The sequence below is a fragment of the Molossus molossus genome, unplaced genomic scaffold, assembly GCF_014108415.1.
Source record: "Molossus molossus isolate mMolMol1 unplaced genomic scaffold, mMolMol1.p scaffold_m16_p_11, whole genome shotgun sequence".
Classification (NCBI taxonomy): domain Eukaryota; kingdom Metazoa; phylum Chordata; class Mammalia; order Chiroptera; family Molossidae; genus Molossus; species Molossus molossus.
The window spans coordinates 101,087,954-101,100,223 of NW_023425346.1; the positions used below are offsets into that span (position 1 = coordinate 101,087,954).

A 12,270-nucleotide genomic window follows, 5' to 3' on the forward strand; every position below is an offset into this window, starting at 1 on the left:
TTCCTCCTCCTGACAGCTCTTGTTCCCTTTAGGGTCTCGTCCCTCCTCTCCTGGATTCCAGTGTGGTGGAACTGTCATTAAAGGCAAAGCTCAGTGGCCAATTAGACCCCTTCGCCCAGGACTTTGGATCTTGAGTAGCATCACCTCCACGTGGAAGCCTTCCCTCCACTGGAACAGGTGACTCTCTTCTGTGCCCCCAGAGTTCCAGCTGTCAGAGCACTTATATGCTAGCATGTTTGTGTGCCCCCATCCCAGCTTGGGCAATGCCTGGAACATGGTGCTCAATGGCTGTTAGCTGAATGAATGATGCCCACATTGCTTACAGCTGATGAGGGCGTTGACTATTAGATAAAGATCACAGATACCCTAGAACAGATATTCTAGAGCAGCGGTTCTCAACCTGTGGGTCGCGACCCCTTTGGGGGTCGAATGACCCTTTCACAGGGGTCACCTAAGACCATCGGAAAACACATATTTCTGATGGCAATTCATAACATTAGAAAATTACAGTTATGAAGTAGCAACAAAAATGGTTTTATGGTTGGGGGTCACTACAACATGAGAAACTGTATTAAAGGGTCGCAGCATTAGGAAGGTTGAGAACCACTGTTCTAGAGAGTGTGGTAGCAGCTTCCAGGCCCTTCAGTCTAGCCCAGCCTGTGGCCACCTCTCCTGAGCCGGGGCACTCTTACCCAGCCAGTTACAGCCTTCCCTGAATCCCCACTGTCCCCAACCTGGCCTCTGTTCCTAAATAGCCCTCAGTTGTCCTGCTCCGCCCTGTGCAGAAGCTTGAAAGAGGTGAGGCCTGTGCTGAAGAGGTTTAGACTATCAGAAGAATGTAAATGTTTCTAGGATCAAATTCCTTATATCTGTTGTCCTCTTTCTTGCTTATGAAAAGAGAGGAAGTTAGTTTTAAAAATAGAGTGAGAAAGATAATTCAAATGATTATGTTTTACAGACTGTAGTATGGGGCTTAAAAAAATAAATGACAATATCTGCTTATCTTAGATTTTATCATTTCTTTTTTTTAAAAACTGGTATAATCCACAACAAAATTTACCATCTTAACAGTTTAAGTGTACAGTTTAATAATGTTTGAGTATGTTCACACTGTTGTGCAACCAATCTCCAAAAGGGGGCACAGGGAGGCAGTGCTGTGGAGGGCACCGAGGGAGGAGGGTTGGGGGTGGTGAGGATGTAGGCAGTAATTTCCACCTTGGTAATCTGAGGGTATCAGCTGGTTTTATTACAGCAGTGACTTACACATATGTGCAGAAAACACAGCTGAAGTGTCAAAGTGTGGCACTTAAAATATCGGGGCCCCTCTCATTTTACAAACGGGATCAAGGCCTGGAAAGGTGAGGTGATTAACTTGATGCCACACAGCAAGGTGGCAACAGGGCTGGGATTGGAATCAGGTCCCCTGGATCTCTGGCACCCCTACTACCCAGTTGCACCACGAGGTGGAGATCCCAGCACAGAATAAGCTGACTGGGGGCCAGGGAGGGGTCAGATAGGAGGAAGGTCCCAGGTGCAGGCCAGGAGCTAGAGAGGGACAGAAAACAGGAAGGAAAGGTAGGGCCCGTGAAAACATTTCAGAACTGGTGGCAGGAGCGGTGATGTCCCCAGACGAAGGGTGCTGTGCCAGTTAACTGACAGTGATGTTGCTGGAGGGAAGGACTTTAACGGGGGCCCAGGGGTCTGGAGAGCAGACAGTAACCTTATATCCCTTCTGGTACATGGTGGGGGCAGGGGTCACTGAGGTGGCCACAGTGGGGACAGGGCACCAAGGGGGACAGGCATGAAGGCGTCCCTGCAGAGGAGGGCAGGTGCGGCACCCACAGCTGCACGTGGCCCTCTGGCTCCTCCAGGTGAAGCTTCTTTGAGGTCCCTCCAAAGTCGGTCTCTTGCTGCCCTTCTGGGCCACAGTTCTCAGTCAGAGGGTGGGCCCTGCAGCTTAGGGAGCCCATGTCACACAGGGTGCTGCCTGTGGTCACCCTGCTGGGGCTGCGGGAGCTGTTGCGGAGGCTGCGGTGGTGGTAACAGGTCCCCAAGCCCAGGGCTTCCCGGAAGGTGTCCCGGAAGCGGCTGGACATGAGGCTATAGAGCACAGGGTTGGCGGCCGAGCTGAGGTAGAAGAAGACGCCGGAGACGACATGCACGTACTGGAAGGCCAGGAGCAGGCCGTCGGTCCATTCGGACACGGAGCTCCACATGAGTCGGTCGATGTGGAACGGGGCCCAGCAGATGCCAAACACCAGGACCAGCACAACTGCAGGGCAGAGAAGGGAGACTGGGTGTCTGCCGGAGCCCACTCCACTGCCTTCCCTGCTCCAGTGTGGTCCACTCATTCTCACCTCCTCTCCTATTCCACAGGCTCCCCGATGCCCACTGTGCATCTGGAAGTTTCTGGAAGTTTGCCTGCCTGGCCACACCCCTTTGGAGAGGCTGCTCTCACCACAGGCACTGACTGGGCAGGGGGTGTGCTCTGACCCTGGCTATAGCTGACTGGACCAGGAGTGGACATTTGAGTCAAGCTGGCCCAGCCCAACTGTCTCACCATGAAACTTGGAGCTGGGTGACTCTAAGCTGTGAATACTGAGCCCCAGGGTGACAAAGACTGTGAGGCTAACGCCCACTCTGGGTGCCCACTCGGGGACCATGCCTACTGATGCATAAGCAGGGAGAAGCAGAATAGGGCCCCCACTCAGACAGCAGTGGATGGGAGGTGAAGGGGCCAGAGAGGGCAAGACATACACACACCTCACCTTGCCTGCCTTGGCTCCAGAAGCCATCCAGCCCCAGCTGCCAGCTCTCCAAGGCCCAGCGGAGTATCCTGCTCTGCACTAACTGCCCATTACTCAGGAGCCCAGCCCCCACGTCCAGCAAAGGACAGCACAGGCTGGCCAAGCCTCACTCTTTCCCCCCAGCTTCCTTCCAGCCCTAGTCTTAGTCAGCCATGACTTCTTGGGTCTCTGTCATCGGGTCTGCTTTGATTTTTGTTTCTTAGTTCTCCCGTTTGCTCAGCTGACTCTCTCTATTCCCCCCACAGTGTCTTCCCCATCACCGCCCAGCGTGCTTTTCCTCAGTCCCAGACTGCAACGTTCCCAGCACACAGCCTGCTGCACAGTGGGCCTCCAGAAAGTGAAGGTGGGGAGGGACGGAAGGAGGGAGGAAGAGAAGAAAGCCAGAGCCCCAGGCCAGCAAGCAAGGCGGCTTTAAGGAAACAACCACCCTGTCCAGGGTGAGAGCCATCTCGGCTGCACAGACTTGGCTCCTGTGATCTGGGGGAGACTGAGGCAGGCGCGGGGGACAGAGCCCAGGTGGTCTGTAGTGCAGGCTTCACGGTGCAGAGCTGGGAAGCAAGCAAGGAGCTCCAAGGGATAACAAGTGACACCACACTCAAGGACACTGTTCCTAGGGGGCAGGAGGGGTGGGCTTCTCTCTGGGAAAGGGACAGTCCACACTTAGTTGGCTATAATCCCATGGCTTTGCCCAAGGCCTCACCGGCCCTGTCCTGCCCCGGCTCACCCCACCTACCTGACGGAGGCCCTGCTGAGGTGGAGTGAGAGGGGGCAGAAATCAATAATTGGCTTAGTATCCATTTGTTTTGCTTCCCTAGGGCCACTGTTTTTGAAAAAGAGCCAGCTCTAGGCCACAGTAAGATCCAGAACCTCAGTCCAGCGGGGCATGCCCTGGCCGGCCCCAGTCCACACTGCTGCCCTGATTCTCCTAAGCTCTGCACACCGACCCTCACAAACACGCTCCTGACAGTCCTTTTAGACAATGGTCACTCCTGTGGTCACGAGGGGACTGCAGACATACATGGAAGAAATTCATCATCTTGCCTCTCTAGCTGCCCCCAGACCCCACCATGTGGTTCTGTGGGGGTTAGTCACTTCAGCATCCTGTCATTCTGGCCTGGGGGTGGGCCAGGACCTAACCCCACCAGTCAGAATCCTTCTCTGGAACGTTTCAATAGCCACTAAAGAAAGTAGTTCCTCAGGAAAGTCCTTGGCCATACCATCCAGGTGGATGTAGGGAAGGACAGAGCCAAGCCATGTTCAGGAGCCAAGATGAGAGATGTGGATGGTCCAGATGCCATGAACAGCTCTGTCATCCTGGAGCCCAGCCAGGTGCCCCTGCCCTGTCTGTGGTTTGCTTCCATGAGCCAGGGCTGGCTTCACGTGTGTGCACCTGTGCATTTGCACAGGGTCCCGAGTTTAAAAGCATTTAATGCTCTACTGTTGCTGTCTTGACATTCTTACTAACTTTAAAACAAGGAATCTGAATTTTCATTTTATACCGGGCCTGCCATGAGACATTACCATTTATCATTTATCTTTGATGTTAGTTTCTAAATGAGCATTCTTGCATGCACGCACAAGCATGCACGTACCTGCGCACGCACGCGCGCGCACACACACACACAAGGTGGAGTGTGTGATTCCAATATCACACACATAAACTCAGACAGCCCCCCCCAGACCCTGGAAGCCCCAGTCTCATACCCAGTGCCTCGCTCAGCCCCTCTCCCCAGCAGCAACACTTACACAGCATCTTGGTCACCTGTGTCCGACTCCTATCCTGTAGTTGCTGGAACCTGCCTCTGTTGCTGGACCTGGCGCTGCTCTTGGCCCCCTGCCTGAGCAGCAGCAGCCTGTCACGCCGCAGCTGCAGCCCAATGAGCAGGTAGAGCACACTGATGGTGGCCATGGGCAGGCAGAAGAAGAACAGAGTGGTGGTCTGCATGAGCAGGTTGTAGAGGGCTTTTGAGTGGACCAGCGTGCACGTCGCCGAACCAGGCACCGGACCCCGGCAGGGCACATCCAGCTGCTGGATGCCATGCAGGCTGGTGTTGGGCAGCGAGCAGAGCACAGCAAGGCCCCAGACAGCTCCGAGCATGCGGCGCACGTGGGCCTGGGTCATCACGGACCTGGCCTGCAGTGGGTGCACCACGGCCACGTAGCGCTCCACACTCAGGGCGGTGACATTGAGCACAGAGGCCAGGCAGACTGTCTCAAAGAGCAGTGTGCGGAAGTAACAGCCACCAGCACCCAGCAGGAAGGGGTAGTTATAACACATCTCATAGAGCTCCAGGGGTAGGCCCACCAGCAGCACCAGCAGGTCCGATATGGCGAGGCTGAAGAGGTAGTAGTTGGTGGGTGTGCGCATGACTTTGTGGCGAAGGATGACTATGCAGGTCAACCCATTGCCCACGGTGCCCACCACGAAGATCAACAGGTATGTGATACAGATGGGTATGAACAGCTCCGTCTGCTGGGGCCCTAGGTACTTGAGTCTCAGCTCCTTGTCAGTCAGGGTCAAGTCCTCAGGCTTAAAGGGCCCCCAGTCCCAACTGCCATTGCAGGGCACTGGGCTTCTTGCACCCCTGGGGGACATGTCTCCAGGGAAGATGGAGCAATTGAGGCAGAAAGGAACCTGTGGAACAGAAGACAGAGACACCCAGAAAAGTCATTCAGGGAACTCTGGCTCTGTCATATTCATCAAACCAAAGATGCTATTATTTTAGGTATTGCTGAGAAAGAAAAAAACTCTGTCATCCATTGTAGATGCATTACAACTTCAGAGATGTAAACATGTACGTCTAAAAAATGATAAAGCCCTAGCTGATGTGGCTCAGTTGGTTGAGCTTCATCCCATGCACCGAAGGGTTGCCAATTCGACGCAAGTAGGGGCACATACTCAGGTTTGGGGTTTGATCCCTGTTTGGGTGTATCGGGTAGGCAGCCAATTGATGTTTCTCTCTCTCTCCCTCTCATAATAAAAACATATATATATATATATATATATATATATATATATACACACACACACATAAAAAGTGGACTTCAATTTTAAATTTCACAATCTATTGAAAACTTTGACTAAAGGATGAATCCTCTTAAGCATGGTCTTTGCCATCACTGGTCTTCCCTTGGATCTCTCCCCTTTCAAGCCATAGACTTTGGGACAGGTACTCAGTTTGGGCATCTGTAATATGGGCACAGTGTGCAGTATCACATGGTCTTTAAGAACAAGGGCTCTGGAGGCAATTGCTTGGGTTCAAATCCAGCCTCCCCAATCCCAGGCTGTGTGACCATTTGCCTAGTAACCTCTCTGCAGCTGTTTCCTTATTACAAGGATTGAGGGAGTTTAATCCATAAAAGGTATTAACACAGTGACTGCCTAACACACAGAAGGCCAGGTTATCAGTACCTCACTGAGGGGACTGAGTCATGGAGGGGATCAAGGTTAACACTGTAACACTGATCCAAAAGTTGGTTCTTGTTTCTGTTTCCCATCACCTGAACTGTTAGATATTGAAATATTCGACACCCTTAACATTGCCAGTTCTAGGGTTCCCTCTCCTTTCTCGGGCTGCCCATCTCTGTCAGTCCACCATATACAGTGATTAAGAACCAAGGCCATGGTGCTAAATAAACTGGCCTAGGATTAAATGACAGCTCTGCTCCCTGGCCAGTTTGGCTCAGCTGTTAGAGTGTCAGCCTGCGATCCAGAGAGACCCGGGTTCGGTTCCCGCTAAAGGCACCTACCTCGGTTGCAGTTTGTCCCCAGCCCTGGTTGGGTCGTGCGGGTGGCAACCACTTGATGTGTCCCTTTAACATCGATGTCTCTCTCTCTCTCTCTCTCTCCCTCCCACTCTATCTGAACAAAAAATGGAAAAATGTCCTCAGGTGAGGATAAAAAAAAATGCCAGCTCTGCTATGCTCTAGTGGTGACCTCCCCTTACAGTGCCTCAGTCTCCTCCTCTGGGAAATGGGGGTGTCAACAGAGCCTACCTATAGTTTCTGTGAAGATGAAATGAGAGACTACAAATAAGTTCTCAGGAGCACACATGGTACATTTCAGGTGCTCAGTTTCAGTGCAGAGTAACAGGATTCTTACTCCCGGGGGGAAAGGGTAAGCCAGTCCAGAGAAGAGGGGACAGCAGCCTCAGACTGTCCTCAGCCTGTTCCCAAAGCCCACCCCCACCATCAACCTTCCCCTTTGAGCAACCGGATTTTCAGGCTTGGTTCCTGGATCCCTTATTCCTTCAGCCCATTTCCTCTCTCCAGTGGAGATGGGGCGGGGGGAGATTGGGGCGTCCAGTTGCCTACCTGCCCTGCACCCACCCTTCAACTTTCTTTTCTAGGTCCTTTGCTCTCCCAAATCCCAAGTATTCTTCTTTTTTCTTCTTTCTTTCTTTGTTTAAATTTATTGTCCTCACCCCAGGGCATTTCCCCATTTTTTGTTTAGATAGAGTAGGAGGGAGAGAGAGAGAGAGAAACATCGACGTGAAAGGGACACATCCAGTGGCTGCCACCCACATAACCCAACCAGAGCTGGGGACAAACTGCAACCGAGGTACGTGCCCTTAGCGGGAACCGAACCGGTCTCTCTGGACCGCCGGCCGACGCTCTAACCGCTGAGCCAAACCGGCCAGGGCCCCTGGCATTCTTAATCCCCAGTATCTTCCTCCTCTCCAAAACCTCTACCCAGAAGTCGCCTCCAGCCTCCCGGCCCGCCCCACACCTAATCCCCGCATCTTGGGAGCCAGGCGCATTTTCATCCACTCCCACGTTGCCCACCCCCTTCAGCTCCCCTGCCCCTGCTGGTGCTGGAGCTAAGGGCGGGAGCCGCGGGGATGAACTGGGGCGGCGCAGCGCAGACCAGGGGTCAAGGGAGGCTCCCTCCACCACTGGGGAGGGTCGCCGCGCCGGAGTCCCCAGCTCCGCACACGTGCGCGTGGCTCGCAGTAAGACAACCCGGGAGGCTGCGAGTCCCTGGAGATGGGGCTCCCCAACAGGACCCTCCGATCTCTGCCATCCTGGGGAGATCCAGCCCACGCGCTCCGCCCGCCTTTTCTCGCCCAAGCCCCTGGCCCGCGGCGCGCCCAGTCCAGCCGCCGCGCCCTTGCCCACGCGGGCATCCCGCTCACATACCATGCGGTCTGCTGCACGCGAGATCCAGGGGCGAGGAGCCCACCCGATGGACAGATGGGGCGCCAGGAGCCAGTGGACTGGCGAACTGGCCAAATGACTGCGGCCGTCCCGCGGGCAGCCCTCCCGTCGCCCCGCCTGCCGGTGGCCCGGGTGCCCCGCCCGGGACCGCCCCCAGGGGGCAAGGCCGCCCACGCAGCCCGCTTGCTCCGCGGCCGGACCCAGACACACTCACCTGGGGCCACCCGCACACCCACCCACCCAGAAGAAAGCGGTTGTGTTACCAAGCGCTGACCGGGCGCTTCCAGCAGCACCTTCACCTCTCGGAACCCTCACAAAAACCCATTTTACAGATGAGAAAACGGCCTCAGAAGGATGAAACCCCAGTGATGATGAGTCTCACACGCTGTTCCAGCCCCGCAAATGCTGACTTTTAGCATAACCCCTTACTAAGGTGTCTCTCCAGCCCCACCTCCTCCCACCCCACATTTCAGAAGTGCCTCCAAGGACATCCCACCAGACCCTCAAAGTTCATGAGCCCCCAAAGGTCCCATCCTGCCTCCCAGGCTTCACACCAGCCTCTTTCTTCTTCCTCTCTCTGTCCCAGGCTCCAAGACAGCAGTCTCCACCCTTCTCCCGTGGGGTCCTCCAGCCCCCGAGGTTCTCTCCCTCTCCCAGGATCGCGGGAGTCTCCATTCTCCAGTCTGTCCTCCCAGCCCCGTTTCCTGAGCCCCAACACATCACGCCTCCACCTGAAACCTTCGGTAGGGCCCTCCTCCTGCACACACACAAGTGTAACCTGATGTTAGACCTCCAGGGCCCCCGCTTGCCTTCCTGGTTCCCCTCACTACATTCTCTCACCCCAATACCCTCCCTCTCTTCTACTCAGAGGTCCCCCCCCCCCCCCGCCCCTCTCATCTGATCGCAGGATGTCCAAGGAGGGAAGGGGGCTGTTTTCAGGGAAGAGCCAGGGATGCTGGGACCTCAGCCTCCTCCTGCTCCCCCAAACTGGACACATATAAATCCAGCAGGGGACAGCTTCCTTACTCTGCCCCCACCTCTGACCAGCTCCTTAGCTGGAAATTATTTCATCAGGAATTTGCAAGGGGATATGTGGACCTCACAGGCTAAAACGCGGGCTCTTGGGCCTCTTCCCAGAGTCTGATTCACCTAGTGGGGACAGTCACGAACACCTTCCCCAGAGCCCCAGGCCCCAGAATCACACTTTGAGAAGCACTGGGAGGGATTAAGCACAAAGCCCGGGACCCAGAAACGCCTGTGGGAGCTGTGTGAATGGGAGGAGACTCAGCCCCTCTGTGCCTCAGCTCCCTTTCTGTAGAATGTGCTAACCACTGTCACCACTAATGTCAGCGTACGATGAGACAGAGTGCGGACTCAGCACAGGGCTCTACATATGTCAGCACTCAAGGAAGTCGGGGGGAATTACCTCCGTTTAGTGACAACCGGAAACAAGACCTCCTTTCTGCAGATTTTGCCTGCCCACCAGGCCCTGAGTCTGGCCTTGGCAACGGGGAGTTCGACCCTCTCGAAGCCTGCGTCAGGCCTGCCTTCTCAGGAACTCCACATGTAAACAGAGCTATAGGCACAGGGAGGTTGCAGACATGCAGGGAAGATGGTCTCCAAGTCCTTGGGGTAAAGGATTCTGGAATTTCCCAGAGTTAACTACTGAGCCCCAAATGAGTGAGCCCAGGAGAGCTTTCAAGACCAGGGCTGCCATCATATCTGATGAGCAGCGAGGGGCAGGCGGCATCACGGGGAAACATGGGGTCACAGACAACACGCCGCATGTGATTAGCGTTGTCGACCCCCACACTGGAACATGTGCACTCGCACACTCACACGCACCACTTTGACACTTTGCACAGACTCTGAGCCACCTGAAACCCACTGTGGACCCTCTGGAGGTGCTCAGAGCTCAGGAAATGGTGGAGAAGGCCCCCTTCTCTGCCTCACGGAGGCAGAGTGGCTCCCACTGGCCAGGAATTCCTACAGCTGCCTGCATCACTCACAGCATTTGCGACCATCAAAGACCACATCGAGCTAAAGGGTAGCCCCCCAAAAGAAGAGGACCAGTGGCCATTGATGGCCATAGCACCGTCCAGAGGGCCCTGGGTGCCCTGGGCTCTGGGCCTGAGCTCAAGGCCACCATGGCAGCATGCCCCATCAGAACCCGATCACACCCTGCTGCCTCCCTACTCTGTCCTGAGGTGGCTCCCCAGGGCCATGCCCATGGTGGGGATACTCACAGGGCTGAGACCTGGAGTAAACGCATCCCAGGTGTTGAATACCTCAATCTCCTGAGCTTGGCTGGTTGGCAGCTACCCAGGCTAAGGGCCAACTCCACATGACAGCATTCTGCCAAGGGAGATTTGTGCTTAACCCTTCCCACTGCTCCTCAAAGTGTGATTCTGGGGCCTGGGGCTCTGGGGAAGGGGTTTGTGACCTCCCCAGGAGCTGGTTGGGGTGCCTCCCAGGCCCTAGAGCATGCTGAACTAGCCCCACAGCGCCTCCTCACCCTGCTGACTCCTGCACTTTCCCTGGGGAGCCGTGTTGGTACCCAGCTTGCTCTGGAACATTTGGTAAAAACTCAAGAGTTCCCTGGTTGGGGTCTGGTGCCCTCCACGGGATCACGGCATGTGGCTGCAGCCGAGATGACTTTCCAGAGATAACTTTCCAGAGATGAAAATTTTATTTTTGTTCTTAGGAGACATGTTGCTTAGATGTTCTATTTCTGTTTCCTCATCTGTGAAATGGGGATGACAGCAGACCTACTCCATGACGTTTATTATTAGGGTTGAAGGAAATAAGGGGTACTTTGCCCAGAAAGCACTTTGGCCAGCACTTGATGACTGCTTTTCTTTTTTCTTTTTGTTGTGAATGTTAGAGAAAAAGACAGACAGACATAGATTTGTTGTTCCATTTATTTATGCAGTCATTGGTTGCATCTTGTATGAGCTCTGACTGGAGATCGAACCCACAACCCTGATGTATCGGGACAACGCTCTAACCAACTGAGCTACCCAGTTAGGGCTGTTTTTCATATAAACGAAAATAGGCGCACATCTCAGAAAGTTGGTGCAACACTGAACAAAAGAAAATGATTGGCAATCCTGTCCTGAAGGCAGTGAGAAAGAATAACCCAGAGGCTTCTTTCTCCCCTGGGAAGGGGGGTGTAGAGAGAGGGAAACCGAGGGACAGAGAGGCTATGGCTCGGCGGCCAGGCCCTTTGGGACATAGGTGCCCGGCAGTCCTTATTCTCCCTTGGGTGGTCTCGCTAGGATGGTGCTTCGCGGCCACTCACTCAGAAAGCTCTGTTTGTGTAGAGGCGCTGTAAACAAGGTTGGGGTGAGTGGGGTGGATCGGGTAGGCCTTTATTCGGGCAGGACCATTCTGTCAGGCTGGACCCAACCTCGGAGGACCCCAAAGGTCCCAGGAAGACCCTGGGTCCACCTACTCAGGCCCGCTCTTTCCCTGAGCAGGAAGGGGACAAAGGCCTCCTCCGTGGGAGGGAGAGCGGTGGCAGCAAGAGCAAGACCTTGGGGACAGTCAGTGTGACCCGGGGCCAGTCCCTCCCCCTCCAACCTTCTTCCTGTGCAGAATGGGGACACATATCCTCTTCCCAGTGCTGCTGAGAGGGGGACCAGCTGGGTCATTCCAGTGGCCGGCCCGTGGTCTGTGCACCCGAGGCCCTTCGGAGGGGTGGTGGCATCTCTTGGGGCATCAGATTCTGAAGTTGACAGCAGTTATCTCTTGGGGATAAACTAGGGTGGGAAGGGGGAAGGTAATTCTTTTTGTTTTCAGTTTTAAATGTTTTCTTCAGTAGTCAACATTCGTTCCTTCTATAATAAGTACATGTGTAAGTACGTATTTTCTTCATTTTATGTATTTATTTGTTTGTTTGTTTGTTTGTTTGTTTGTTTTTAATCCTCACCTGAGGATATTTTTCTATTTATTTTCAGATAAAGTGGGAGGAAGGGAGAGAGAGGGAGAGAAAGGAAGAGAGAGAGACAGAGAGAGAGAAACATCGATGTGAGAGAGACCCATCAACTGGCTGCCTCCCTCACAACCCTAACCAGGGCTGAGGACAAACTGCAACCAAGGTACATGCCCTTGACTGGAATCGAACCGCAACTCCTAGGTCCATGGGCTGATGCTCTAAGGACTGAACCAAACCATGGCAATAGTTTCTTCATTTTATTTTATTTATTTATTTTATTTTTAATCCTTGCTTGAGGATATTTTTTTTTATTTATCTTCAGATAGAGTGGGAGGGAAGGAGAGAGGAAGAGAGAGAGAGAAACATTGA

The 12,270-nt window shown here is 54.0% G+C and overlaps 1 protein-coding gene across 1 annotated transcript; it reads right to left on the reverse strand.

The window, feature by feature from the left end:
- Positions 1–1,305: 1,305 nt before the first annotated feature.
- On the reverse strand, positions 1,306–8,035 carry NMUR1 (neuromedin U receptor 1). The gene is made up of 3 exons (XM_036254508.1): positions 7,947–8,035; positions 4,554–5,442; positions 1,306–2,272 (listed from the first exon to the last, which is right to left on the reverse strand). Exons 1-3 carry the CDS (start codon positions 7,947–7,949, stop codon positions 1,722–1,724), a joined length of 1,443 nt encoding a protein of 480 aa, XP_036110401.1. The 5' UTR covers positions 7,950–8,035; the 3' UTR covers positions 1,306–1,721.
- Positions 8,036–12,270: the final 4,235 nt, after the last annotated feature.